Here is a 15,138-nt window from a genome sequence, read left to right on the forward strand (position 1 = left end):
TAATGGCATATCTTTAACATTATTCTTTTCAAACTTTATTATGAACTGCTGAAATCATCGTCCTGATAAGCAAAGAGTCTAGAAAACCTCGACTTCTCTTTGTTGAAAGTAAAATGTTATTACTTGTCATCAATAATAGTTAATGATATTGTAAATTTTTTCATATTTTCTATATCTCGAATTTTGGATAACTCGAAGCATTGCCAGATTCTGCAAGCATTTCCAGATATTGTATTTCGACTGTACTTTCCAATAATTTCCAGCATTTTAGTTTGCTTTATTCTGTTGTGGTTATTGTTTCATTTCCATGTGTTAACATATGCCTCATTGAAAATTCATGAATTTGATTGTTTTGTTATTGTTCTGTGTTGTAGTACTGTTTATCCCCTATTCCCAAGATTTTACATTTGACTTTTTATTTAATCTTTAAGTTTGTAACTTTGACTATATCTCTAAGATTATGTTATCTGTTTCCTGTTTTACTATTAACCATCAACCTGCAATATACAATGAATCGTTTTTTTGTTTTTGCTGAATGTATACAATTGATTAGATTAGTTATTTTCACATTAAAAGTCTCAGTTCTCCCCCCCACCCCCGCTGTTATTTATACTCACTTTAACATCTTTGGTCATATCGCGAATTAATCTCATGGGTGAAATCTGAAGGCCTATGTACTATCGTTGAGACAGGTTCTAGTGTTGTGAACTAGATGACGACTGTACCTATATGTATTACTGATTTGTTATGAATATGATTTCGGTGATGAATGAGGCCGGTGATATTCAGGGATGTTGTGGCCCGAATTTCCTGACATTTGCCTTAAGGTTGAGGAAAAACCCTGAAAAACCTCAACCAGGAAATTCAACCTGACCGGGAATCGAAGTAATACATAGATTTTCATTTCGAATCCCTATGTCCCTCCACACTCTATGCCCTGTATATGCCGTAAATAGTTTACAGAAATAGTGCCATCTGCACAGCATGTAATCTTAATATCAATTTTACTATTCTCTTAAGGCAGTTAATTCCTTTGTTACCGTCTACTTTACTGTTAAAATTAGATGATTGAAGAGTTTATCCTGATGAATTTAATTAATAACAAACATGTGACTACTTCAGTTAACTTTGTTTCAACAATATTTCCATATGTCAATTTTCAAGCAGAAGTAAGTACTCTTTTGCTAACGCTAGTAACATCCATTATTGTAATCTTATAAAACTATATGAAGCAAGTAAAACCTGTTTTTCCTACACCTCAGTCCACAAAGGAATATAAATGTATCATTATAAGCTCTCATTTTACGAATCAACTGAGATCTTTTGAATAAATTAAATTATTTCTTCCAGTCAAATGCAGCCAAGCATGTTGCTGAAGTTACTCAGGAAACTTACCATTGATGTCTCCAAACTGACAGAATACACCACTGTAGCGCTCAGGGTATGTTAAGAATTGTATAATATTTTTATTGCTGTAAGTACATACGAAAGCAGCCTGATAAATAAATAAATAACCACTGCAAGATGTCGGTTTAAGTATGCCATTTGCTTGAGAACACTATGACGGGCATACACCAGTATTTATGAAAAATTTAAATTATATATAATTAAACATTTCATACGTTAAATATTGTCATTTTCATTAATAAACTCTACTCATTTTTAATGTCTCCATATTCTTTCATGTATTGTAATAATATTTCTGGCATATGTTCTATAGACTACATTCTTTCTTTTTAGGAATATGTAGTATATTGCTTTCGCGTGTTAAATAAACTACATATTCCGAAATGATATAGTGTTAAAAGTTGTGTAATCAAGATGTATACTTTCTTTTTAATTCCAGTTATTGATGCTGCATTATGACAGATGTGCCAAGTATTATGGCTCCACCTCCGGACAAGGAATGTATGGTGCTTCCAGTGACGAAGAGAAGAGACTCACAATGATGCTCTTCAGCAACATCTTCGATTCTCTATCCAAAATGGTACGTCATATTTACATATATAACATACATATACATTTTTCCAGGTAGTGCTGAAGGAATCTTTTTGCGCTCTATTGATATCATTGATGAAGAAGATAACATATCGTGCTCCAAATTGGAAGTTTGTGGGTTCTATCAGTGGATTTTCTTTTCGGGAGGAAGTAAAACTGTCTCTCTCGCGAAAGTTTATTGCGTGAAATAGAGACTTTTATAAGTCAGTAATGATGTACAGAGTGTCTAGTTTCAATCCAGCCTTCTCTAAATTGGTGGAGAGCACCAGATAAGTTTCATGTAATGTGAATTTGGTAATGGTGGAGTAATGTTGTTTATCATTCCTTCATCCATAGTTTTCTGCTCAAGGACAGGTCTTTCATTGCAAACCTTGCATTCTCCAATCTTTTCTATTTTATGCTTCCCTCTTAGCCTCCACATATGATTCATACATCTTAATGTCGTCTATCATCTGATATTTTCTTCTGTCCCTAACTCTTCTCTCGTTCACCATTTCTTCCATTGCATGTTGTTTATAACTTTATGCAAAGTGAATATGTACATATACTCGAATCTGAAACAATGATTTTTTTATATACGTATTATTCTTTCGTGAAATGTTCACCATGAGCAGAATAATAGAGAAAATATTGAAATTTCGCATTACCAAGCATTCTCACAATTAGTCATTTGGTGATACCAGTATTTCATAAAACAAATCCTGGGCTCAATGAAAAGAAAAACAAAATAAGGAATATCTTGATTGAAGAAGAGTTGGAGTTGGACAAGGTACGTGCTTGATGACAAGGTAATCCTAGAAAGTAAATGTACAGATAATAGGTTGAAGTATCTAATAGTACGAGTCGGGAATTGTGCAGTAATGTTAGAAATTTCTTTAGAAAAGGCAAGAGATGTATCATTACTTCTAAATTTGGCTCTAATATAAGAAAAGTGTCTTGTGTACTTTCTTTTCCTTTTTTACTAGTGTTACACAAAGGGGTTACAGTGGAAACAGAAAAAAGTTGTCGCTATGAATCAGTGAATAGCATGTGCACTGCCAACCAAGTGATTTGTGGATTGACTCCGGTGTGAGCGGGAATGGAGATTTATCTCTATTCTACAGGATTGGACACTTGTCCTGTCACGTGTCTGCATCATGTTAGCCACGCTGTCAGAGAGGCCCCTTATGTGAGGAAGTCTAGTGTGTGTTCAGTGAAAGACCATAACATCTAAATGATGATGTAGTGCCTCATGTAGGAGGAGAATCAAATAATCAAGACTTTTAGGCCTACTGGCCTCTTCCAGTCTGATTGTCTATGTGCTTGTAAAACTTATTATTAATAAATTGTACTTCGTTTAATTACAGGACTATGATCCAGATTTGTTTGGAAAGGCACTTCCTTGCTTAACTGCAATCGGTTGTGCATTGCCACCAGACTACTCATTATCCAAGAATTATGATGATGAGTGGTACAGCTCCAAGACTGGTTCTGATCCTGATGGACCATACAATCCCCAGCCTATAAATACTAGCAGGTAAGAAGACATATCTTTAAACTTTTTGTGAGATAGTAAGATACTATTGTATAATAGAACGTACTAACTAGTTCATGTGTTTTTATATTTATCATTTTTTTCCTTCCTCTATTTTTAATTTTTCCTCCACGTCAGATAATTTTACCAAATTATTACAGAGTTGGGCAGATAAAACCGGTGCATCTCATCTCATTTGATTTGAAACAATATTTTCAAAGAAATGGAATAAAATGAGTAAATGAATGTGTCCCGTACTAATAGATGTTGAAAGTGCCCTCCACCAACATCTAGACACTTCTGTGCACGTCTTAACAGGTTCATATAGACACATGCCAATTCCTCACGGATGATAGTGCGAATGCTATTCCTGATGTTAGCCTTCAGTTCATCAATAGTATGGGGATTCTGCTCGTACACTTTCCCTTCAAGTACTCCCATAAATAAAAGTCACATGTCGACAAATCTGGTGACCACGGTGGCCACAAGCCTTTGTTCATAGTCCGGTCTTCAGTGAACATCTGATGAATATGCGTAAGTGACCTCTCAGATATGTGAGATGTTGCTCCATCTTGTTGAAAGAAGCATTAATTACGCTCCTCTTCTGTTAGCTGGGGAATAAAATTCATCCAAGAAGGTCAAATACACATCCGTGTTTACTGTGGTGTCGAAGAATGTTGAATCGATAATGCGTTTTGCAGTCATAGTGCACCACACACCGATCTACAGATGTTCACTGAAGAGCAGATGCGAGCAAAGGCTTGTGGCCACCATGGTCAACAGATTTATCGACATGTGACTTTTATTTAATGGGGATACTTGAAGGGGGAAGTGTACGAGCATAATCCCCATACTGTTAGTGAACTGAAGGATGACATCAGGAATTCCATCCGCACTATCACCCGTGAGGAATTAGCACGTATCTATATGAACATGTTAAGACTTGCGCAGAAGTGTCTAGATGTTGGTGGAGGGCACTTTCAACATCTATTATGAAGGTTAGTACAGGACACATTCATTTGTTAATTTTATTCCATTTCCTTGAAAAAAGTTTGTTTAAAATCAAATGAGATGAGACGGGCCAGTTTTATCTGCCCAACCCTGTATAACAAAACCCTGCTACCTTGAAACCGAATATAGAGATTATTAATAAAATTCGATGTGTTTCCAGTTTTACCCAGAAAGTAAGTTTAACTTCAGCAGCTTGAAATGAATTGCCTCCCATTATGTTTTCGTATTTTATTTGTTACAGTGTTGCTTTGAACAACGATCTCAATGGGATTGTGCAGCAGTTTTCAGAACATTACCATGACGCATGGGCTAGTAGAAAATTGGACAATGGTTGGGTATATGGAGAGCAATGGTCAGATACAAACAAGAGCCATCCTCGCTTGAAACCATATGGCATGTTGAATGATTACGTAAGTAATACAAATAGCTTTAAAATAAATACATATGTACTGTATATACAGGATGGAAATGAAATAATTCTGCAGATTGAAAGGAAGGCTAGGGTACATTTAAAGGAATAGAATATATATACTGTATATACAGGGTGGAAATGAAATAATTCTGCAGATTGAAAGAAATGCTAGGGTACATTTAAAGGAATAGAAAACCTGTTATGTTTCGTGTTTAAATGAATGGTTAATTAGGAAATTTAGTTGAAAGTTTCAGCAGTCTAGCAACATTGTCACTAACACAGTCTTCTTTCTTCTCACAATGCACATGTAAGAAGTCAACGAACTCAGGTATGTCTGTGAACGCGAACCTCCCTCTCTCGCTGCGTAGTTTCAATTGGATTGCATCGTTCAGTGGCTTGAAATTAGTGGTTTTTAAATTAAATTTACATGAAAACCGTCCATGCTATTGAATACACCTGAGGGATAAATGATTCTTTATTAGATTTTCCATCGATATGCACAAGCATTAGGGCCCTACTTGTAATAGTTACTGAATAATAGGGTGTTAAATATTTGAGGGAGGGAGAAACGTTTTTTTTTTCTAAGAAAACTATGAACTTTCCACCAATTTGGTATTATACATTTTTGTTACATACAACATGAGCTATTTGCTCTGAAAATCTGCAAGGTTATTTCACTTCCAAGTCCAAACCTGTGGAGTAACGGTTAGCGCGTCTGACCGCGAAACCAGGTGGCCTAGGTTCGAACCCCGGTCGGGACAAGTTACCTGGTTGAGGTTTTTCCGGGGTTTTCCTCAACCCAATATGAGCGAATGCTGAGTAACTTTCGGTGCTGAATCCCGGACTCATTTCACTGGCATTATCACCTTCATTTCATTCAGATGTTAAATAACCTGAGATGTTGCTACAGTGTCATAAAATAACCCACCAAAAAAAAATTCACTTCCACCTTGCATATTCAGGCACAGCATTGATGCTCCATTGAGGACATGGCTGAAGACTGGAATTCTGCTCTGAGTTGCGTGACAATCTATGTTGTGTTAATTGAAGACTCAACATCGTGCCAACCCCATTTATGCATGTAATGGAGATTAAAAAAAAGAAAAAGAAAAGGGTCTTTAAAATGAACTTTGCATAAAATCCTAACAGGGTAGGAAAACCATTGAAAAATGAAGAGAAATACTTTAATTCCTTAGGTACCATTGTACGATTCCAAAATTTTGAATTGCTACAGATCAGGAGTTCATTACCAAATTGCCCAATATGGAGGCTAGACATATTAAAATTATGAACTTGGTGACCATGTATTTATTGAGTATTGCTGTAACTTACACTAAATTTATTCCTGACACAAAAGTAAAGAAAACTATGTAATATAATACATTTTTTGCTATGTTTAGGAGAAGGAGCGTTACAAAGAGCCTGTGAGGGAATCTCTGAAGGCCTTGCTTGCTATTGGTTGGACTGTAGAACACACAGAAGTGGAAGTCCCGTCAAACAATCGCAATTCCACAAGAAGACAATCTAAAGCAAGCCCTGTAGGTATTTTGTGTAGTATTTTATTTATCTGAATAAACACATATATATGTGATTTAATTATGTCATGCATTATTCCTTTATTAAATATTATGTATTTAGAATAGTATAATTATACTCGTGTTCGTTCTCTCAAAATCCTTTGATAAAATAAGCAGAATGAGAGGGCAGTCTAAAACATGAGACAGATTGGAGTGGCAACCTATAAATATATTACCACATTGCTTTATGCGACATATTATATATGTTAATTTTATCACGTAATTTCATTATTTCAAGATTGATAAAGCAACACCCTTCAACTATCATCCTCATCCAGTGGATATGACAAATCTGACACTAAGCAGAGAAATGCAGAATATGGCAGAAAGATTGGCAGAAAATGCTCATGACATCTGGGCCAAAAAGAAGAAAGAGGAGCTTACAACTTGTGGTGAGGACGGTTACAAATTAAAAACTTGATAAGTCCAAAATTATCAATTTTCTGTTTTAGATGTCATGTAATAGTTCAGGTAGTATAGATTTTTGTAGTTTGACTGTACAGAATAATAACCTCATTTAGTGTAAAGAAATTTGAAGAATGATAACCCAAAGACAATAAAATATAATGGGTCTTGAAACTTTTAACTTGCTCTCCTGTACAAACAGTAAAATGTGACATCAGGTTTTTCCCCTATACTCTTCATATATAATTGTTTTCAGAATGTTTTGCGTTCACGAACACACCAAATCTAAATTAAATATGTAAAATATTTTAGATTTTCTTTGCAGAAAACCCCCATAAATTGTGTATAATTCCTATTGTTTATGAGATGTTAAAGTTGTTTCAACAGGCAAAATATTGAACCATAAAATTCACTTCTTATGTGAGGAAAAGACTAAGAAAGCATATCCATGTCTTCATTAACTTTATCTGTTGAGAAATATTCAATTAAAGTGAGTTGAAATATTAAGTGGAAGAAAAATTAGGATAAGTAACAGGCATGGTTTGCTAAACATGTTACTTTTTAACGAAATATTTAAGATTCATAAGAGTGTAAATCTTACTAAAGGAGCAATTCTTGTAATACTCTATAGGAGGAGCTGTCAGTCCACAGTTGGTTCCATATGATTTACTGACTGACAAAGAAAAGAGGAAAGACAGAGAGCGTTCACAGGAATTCCTAAAGTATCTGCAGTACCAAGGCTACAAGCTGCACAGGTAATGATATGGTATACGGTTTTGAAGTTTTAGAATTTTATGTATAATTAGTATATTTATCTCTTTGTTATTTGTTATTCAGTACGGTAATTATTTTTGAGTCCCCATGAAGTGAAATGAAACATTTTGAAATATGTATGGAAGCTTTATTAGATACCGGTGCATAGAGATTACGTGTATTAACATCTTAGCATTTTCGTCACTTGTAGTTTAGCCTTCACCAATTATTATTATTATTATTTTTTGTGTGTGTAATGAAAGGACCTTGTTTATAAAGAAGAAGAAGTAATCTTGAAATATAACCACAGTCTAATATATACAGTCACGAAACTCAATACGTAGTAAATATGCATCCATAGATAGTTGCTAACCAGTAGGATCGCTAATATCGCCTCATTACAGACAATGCGAAATATTACCGGCACAGTCTATTGTTCCTAGCACCCTCACAACTCAAGCTTCGTGACTGTATATACTAGACTGTGATATAATGTTAATCGCTGTTTTTATGACTAATAATGTTCTGTCATCCATGTATTGTGGGTCCCTATCACCACGGTATGGCGCGTCCTCAGGTTGCGGATAGAGGAGACGGCCTCCAGATATGGAGGGTAGCTGCGAATATATTGAATAAGCAGTCATGGACAGCCGATAAGGGGTGGTCCTCCAGCTTGGGGGTTGGGCGAAGGGCTAACAACCCATTGCCGTTAAAAACAGCTTGTTACGAAACCTAACAATAAGCCTCGGAATGGGACATTCTCTGGCATGACCACAGCAAAGAGTGTTAGTTGGGAGGCCAGAGGGGAAAAGACCTTTGGGGAGGCCGAGACGTAGATGGGAAGATAATATTAAAATGGATTTGAGGGAGGTGGGATATGATAGTAGAGACTGGATTAATCTTGCTCGGGATAGGGACCAATGGCAGGCTTATGTGAGGGTGGCAATGAGCCTCTGGGTTCCTTAAAAGCCAGTAAGTAAGTAAGTAATGTTCTGTCATTCTTTCAGACAAGCTTCGTATTTTTAAGAGATTACTATTTTCTAATGTATTTAAAATAATCTGGTATTAGTTAGGGCTTACATCACTAATTTTATTAGAACAAGGTATCTTCGGAGACTTGCAAGTTCATTCCATTCCGCCTAGATTAATTATTATCAAGTCATTATTTGTACTGAGGACTCGCATATAGTATTCTTCATCTTACTACAACCAATAAATGAAATACCATAATGTAACATAAACCATTTATGAAAAATTGTTACATAGTGTGTGCTTTAATTGATATTTTCGAATTATAAGTTTCGAATTTTAGCTTTTTCATCTTGTCTGTATATTGTTATAATTTTATAAGAGCGATTATTAATTGCTATCCCTTAATTTTGCAGACCAATCCGTGGAGGTGGTGCAGAATCCGAGCAAGGAGGAGCTGCAACTAATGTAGAACTGAGATTTGCTTACAGTCTGTTGGAAAAACTTATTCAGTATCTGGACACTGCTTCCATCAATATGAAGCTCCATAAACCATCAAGTACCTTTAGCAGAAGAAATAGCTTCAAAACTTCCACAAGAGATATCAAATTTTTCTCAAAGGTACCCTTAATTAAGCTCAGAATAAATATTTTTACTTCTTCATTGTACGAATTATGGAGAGAATGATATGACTTCGTAAAAAATTATACTGAGAATTTTACGGAAGTATTTATGTACACGTTTTCAGGATCCACAAAATATAATTCAGTTTCCTTTAACAGTTATTTCCACTTTTGTTTCCTGATCTCTATATCATTATTTCAAAATCTCATGCAGTTACTGTTGTTAAAATAAAGAATTAGAACTGCTCAGTATCATACAGTGCCATATTTTTTATTTTGGAAAATGTTGTTGTTGTTGTTTTCTAATGCCAGGCGTTTGACAATAAAGTCATTTGACCTCTTGCACTCCAATATTTTTCAAAGATATTATCATGACCACCCACTGAAGCACAGATTTTGAGGTGTTCCGAATCCATTTCTTGGTTTGAGTTGCACAATGGGCAGTTAGGGGACTGATATGAGGAGCAACTTTTCAAAACGTATTATGTGCAACTTAAAATTTTTTTACATGAACGACGAAAAACTGGATTACTCGTAAACCGGAGAAATTTTCAAAACACTACACAAAACCATTTTTAAGTACTGGTTTCACAGTTCACAAATATGACGACTTGGAACCATCAGACTTCACAGCATGAAAGATAAATAAATGGAAAGTAACAAATTTAATTCCGTCCACTGGGGGACTTAATACGTTTTGAAACAATGCTCCTCATATATTCCAATTCTATGCAGGTGTTTGGCCAAACAATCATGGCCTGTTGCCAATCTAAATGCAGCTACAGACGATTTTCGTGGTAAATCGGGAATTAACTGTGGATTTTGATGCAGAGAGTTCCATTTTTTCCCTTGGGATTGTGTTATCAAATTTTGTTTGTTGAAGTCTAAGTATGTAGATTTAATAAATCTTTTCACAGAGGAATACGTAGATTTAGTAACAGGTTGGAAAATGTATTATGTGTCTTACGTGTTAAATTTTATGTTAACATGTTTTGACATGCTATTGGCCATCATCAGATTGGCCATCATTTCCAACTTGTGAAATACTATGTAGATAGTCATGATTTTATTTGCTCGTGAAATATACAGTAACTAGTCAGTTTGCTTCTCTCTTTTATTGTATTATTTTTAAGTAAGCTTAGATACTACAATGCCTCTTTTTATGTTTACAGGTAGTGCTTCCATTGATGGAAAAATATTTCAGTACTCACAGGAATTACTTCATTGCTGTAGCTACAGCAACAAACAATGTGGGTGCTGCATCTCTGAAGGAGAAAGAGATGGTGGCCAGGTAATAACGTCAGTTATGTGTATGTATTTGTTGCTTCTCGTAATACTATTTATTGATACAAAACGAAATGTGAGAAACATTATTATTACTTTATGCTCGACCATGCCGAAATGTAGTAATTATACACCTAGTAGTAGCCCTTTAATGCACCTCATTAAAGTACACCTATTCATTATAGTTCAGTTGTTCAGCCAATGAGAAATCACCATTGTACCATTATAAAACCGCAACTATCATTATTCTCTGATATGCAATCAAAAGACAATTAGCGAAACGTCATGGAGGCTGGAAATCCAATACTGTCGCAGAAGGTTATGTTCTGTTACTATAATAATTAGCGTTAATTGTACATAATATTCAAATAAATTCAATTTGTCATCTCGTTTTTCAATTCTAAATCAATTTCCAGGTTATATCAATATTAATGTTCATGTTATTCTCTAGATTATATCAAGGTCAATGACATTCGTGCCTCGGAAAAAATCAATACTTTCACGTCTGCGCACATCACACAATTTAGAAGGTCAGTTCCGCTCTTCACTTAGATAACCATAACATGAATACTTATAAAGTGACTTTGATGTAATGCTGGAAAGTTAAGTGCTGAACTTATGAGAACATGATATTCCTGCCATTCTGACCCCCGGTGCATTCTTGCCATGAACTCTAGTTAATCTACTTCTTGGATTATTCTAGTACGTAACACAAATCATTTGCTGGAAAGATTGTCAGTCGACTCTACCGACAATATAAATCTCCATTTCGGAGATTATTCCTGTGTTCGTCCATGGTCTGGAATTTAGGTTAAGTTTAGATTTAAGACCTCTCCTGGCACCACATTATCATAATCATCCTATCACATCATCGGGGTAATGTAACTCCGCCTTCCAGGCGCCCCAACCTCAGAAGTGGGTTACAATTAAGCCACGGCCAGGAGAGAAGACCAGAAATGTCGAAAAGACAACCTGGTGGCATTGGATAAAAAAATAAATAAATAATAATTTCAAGTTAGAAATATGGTCGAGCATAAAAAGTCGCTTGCGCTCGTTTCATGAACAAACATACTCGCGTCTTAATTACTACCATTATAGGCTCGTTGCATAATGTACTATTATACTAGATCTAGCTAATTTATTACACGTTCATTAATATTCATTGCAGTAGAATAGAGTAGGGTTGGCTCTATTTATGATTGCCAGCAATAGATTTTTCTTATCACATTAACTTTGGAATAAGCTCGGTCTCCAGTAAAGTAAATACCATAGTTCTTTCCATAATATAAAGTGACTTTGATGTAGTGCTGGAAAGTTAAGTGCTGAACTTATGAGAACATGATATTCCTGCCACTCTGACCCCCGGTGCATTCTTGCCATGAACTCTAGTTAATCTACTTCTTGGATTATTCTAGTACGTAATACAAATCATCTGTTTTCTTTTATTTTACAGCTTGTTCTGCAAACTTGCAAATCTTCTACGATCTCGTCTAGCAGCATTTGGTGCAGATGTGCGCATTACTGTCAGATGTCTGCAAGTGCTAGTGAAAGGAATTGATGCCAAGTGAGTGATTAGTTTTAATTCACGTCTAAAGTTTAAAAACATCTTTGTTAGTGCAAAAAAATATACGCAGTAAGTATATATATTTTATCATATAACTTGCTAGTCAATATGTTTGCCTTATTGGAGTTCATCTCGTAACCATGTCCCTTTCTAGCTGTTGATAACTGTGATGAATTCTATTTATAAAGTTGAGACATTCATAAATAGTTACTTATGGTGCTTGTGAGGTAAGTGCATCTTTATTGTGCGAGTGGAAAGATTTGAGCACAAGGCATCAGCCGAGTGCTTAAATTACACGAGCGCAATAAAGATCACTCTCACAAGTACCATACGTAATTTTATCCATGACCATAACGAAAAATTATGTTTTATAAAAGAAAATATGTTGAAAATAAGTCCTCATATAATCACATATTATGGCATGGATTTTAGAATCGATACGTGTACTAGGTAGGTCATGATGTAGGAGGCCATGATTAGTGAAGAATGGTATCTAAGGCGTTGGATAAAAAATAACAAATTATAATTAATTATATAATTTTAATACATTTTTTTTTAATTTTAAACGTATATTTTCACCATTTTGAAGTTTCAGGGATTATTTAGAAGTGTTCACGGGACTAATGTGATTAAAATAATTTCACATTTTACTTCTGTAAACTCAAGAGGAATATTAAAACGTAATTAATCATCGTGTCTGTTTAGCTCGGTTGATTAACTCGTGTTGTTATAAAATGTTATAAAATCCTATAAACCCAACTTCGCAGGTTCAAGTCTCCTCGCCTCCCGAAAGGTAAATTATTACAAGTTTTTTAAAGAATACATATTAGATATGGATGCAATGCACAAATTACGATGTAGTAGATAGAGAAAAGAGAAAGAGATTGAGTATACGTATGTATATTTGAGAAATGGTAATAAAGAAGTAGAGGTAGTGACATCTAGTAACTATTATTAACTTCTCGAGTAATAGTTGAATAGAAAAGTATATGTGTGTGCCTGGGTACCAGGAAAATACTAATGAACTGCGAGATAAAGCTCAAACTGTGAGGTAAAGTCTTTATCTCACTAGTGAAATAAAGTAATGTTGAATAAAAGCCTACTTTACAAACGTAAAAGTATTTAGTAAAGGCATGTTATTCGTTATGGTCATTGATAAATGAAATTTATTACTCTGCCATAATAGAGTAGGGAATAACAGCTAGCAAAAGTGAATTTTGAAGTAACATAGAAAAGGCTGGTAAATTTTCTTTGATGTCCTTTCATTCAGGAAAGGATTATTTTAAATGTTGTGTATGTCACAAGACGTCGAATTTTACATCCCTCCTGGAAAAGTTACCAGTATTTAAGGATTTTTTGGGCGATCTTGCGTTTTTTGTTACTTACTGTTAGTGTTGCCATGGCACGGAACTTCAAATTTCCACACGATTCCCTGTAACTGTAGCAACAAAAAAAGAAACAATACTATAATGAAATTTTCCCGCACAGCGTGTGGGAAGTAAAATTATGCATACAAGCACAACCTACTTTCCACGCCTCTTCTATATCACTACATTCCATCGCATCAGCACAGTCGTTATCTACAATCATTTCTGCCCTAAATTCTACGATTAATATCAAAACTGGCAGAAAATTACAACTTACGCAGAGAAACAAAACACAGTAATGAAATTGTATGTACATAATAACAATACTATCATAGCAACAAAATCCAAAGCCCCATTAAAATATAAACCCAAAAGAAACAAAATCAATCTTTATCTGAAATCAATATAACATTAAAAAAAAAGTCGGCCTGGGTAGCACCTAGTCGGTATAGCACTGGGCGTCTGTGCTCGAGGTTGTGGGTTCGATCCCGGCCCAGGTTGATGGTATTTAAGTGTGCTTAAATGCGACAAGCTCATGTCAATAGATTTACTGGGATGTAAAAGAACTCCTGCGGAACAAAATTCCAGCACACCGGCGACGCTGATATAAACTCACCAGTTGCAAGTGTCGTTAAATAAGCCATAATTTTTTTAAACATTAAAAATTTATAGCTATATTTATTTATTTAAATTAACGATCGTCCAAAAAATAGTATGCAATACATGCATGTGAAGTGCATAACAGAATCTCGGAAATTGAAAAAACTCTCTCTGCTCGTTTTTTCAGATTTTTCCTTGGTTCTGTTTTAAGGTACTTCCCACAATTGTATCACAGTATACTATTTATTGTATATAAAAATGCCTCATTATCAGCTCAGTTTGAATTGGTAGATCTTAAATCTATTGGAAAATATGATAATTCGGTTACCAAGAATGACACAGTATAATAAATGATATTATATGAATTATTTGTAATTAATTAGCTTTTCATTTCATATTCAGATCACTGGTGAAAAATTGTCCTGAGTTCATACGTACTTCAATGTTGACCTTCTTCAACAGTACAGCAGAAGATCTGGGACACACAATACAGAATCTACAAGATGTAAGTTTTTGTGTAATTTAAAAATATAACTTCTATTGAACCATCAGTAATCAATGTAAATAACTTATCTGGGATGTTTCGGAATGCATAGGGTCGTTACAGTCACTTGAGAGGCACTCATCTGAAAACATCTACGTCTCTCTTCTACATCAATGGAGTTGTGCTGCCAGTTCTCACTGCCATGTTTGATCACTTGGCTGCTTGCGAGTATGGAAGTGATCTCTTACGTAAGTGATAAATATTAAGACATAATATTATATCCTCTTCACTCCTGTATACACGAAATATCAGAATACAAAAATGTACCTATGGGAACAAGCACTTTTTTTTCACATCTCTATCTCATATGAACAACAACATATTCAGGGATGAAGAGAGACATCGTAGTTGTATGTTCCCTTAACAGTAAAATTGAATGTGGTGGATTTTTGCTCTCTATCTTTCTTTCTCTCTTTTCCCTCAAGAAATTCATTCTATAGAGATACAACAGAAATGTAAGATCTATGGATTTCCTTCCTACGAAGAACAGTTGAGATCTTAATACACCATGGCATATT

At 34.9% G+C, this 15,138-nt stretch overlaps 1 protein-coding gene across 8 annotated transcripts in view; it reads left to right on the forward strand.

Moving 5' to 3' along the window:
• RyR (Ryanodine receptor) overlaps positions 1 to 15,138 on the forward strand; it is a 371,941-nt gene that overhangs the window by 267,883 nt on the left and 88,920 nt on the right. For all 8 annotated transcript variants that reach the window (XM_069842181.1, XM_069842183.1, XM_069842182.1 and 5 more), the window contains 12 exons: positions 1,351 to 1,441; positions 1,847 to 1,987; positions 3,345 to 3,514; positions 4,764 to 4,932; positions 6,335 to 6,472; positions 6,750 to 6,903; positions 7,548 to 7,671; positions 9,055 to 9,259; positions 10,434 to 10,552; positions 11,999 to 12,109; positions 14,479 to 14,581; positions 14,673 to 14,808. In XM_069842181.1, coding sequence (XP_069698282.1) covers positions 1,351 to 1,441; positions 1,847 to 1,987; positions 3,345 to 3,514; positions 4,764 to 4,932; positions 6,335 to 6,472; positions 6,750 to 6,903; positions 7,548 to 7,671; positions 9,055 to 9,259; positions 10,434 to 10,552; positions 11,999 to 12,109; positions 14,479 to 14,581; positions 14,673 to 14,808 — 1,661 coding nt within the window. The remainder of the gene's footprint in view (positions 1 to 1,350; positions 1,442 to 1,846; positions 1,988 to 3,344; positions 3,515 to 4,763; positions 4,933 to 6,334; positions 6,473 to 6,749; positions 6,904 to 7,547; positions 7,672 to 9,054; positions 9,260 to 10,433; positions 10,553 to 11,998; positions 12,110 to 14,478; positions 14,582 to 14,672; positions 14,809 to 15,138) is intronic.

This window comes from Periplaneta americana, chromosome 12 (assembly GCF_040183065.1).
Source record: "Periplaneta americana isolate PAMFEO1 chromosome 12, P.americana_PAMFEO1_priV1, whole genome shotgun sequence".
Lineage (NCBI taxonomy): Eukaryota > Metazoa > Arthropoda > Insecta > Blattodea > Blattidae > Periplaneta > Periplaneta americana.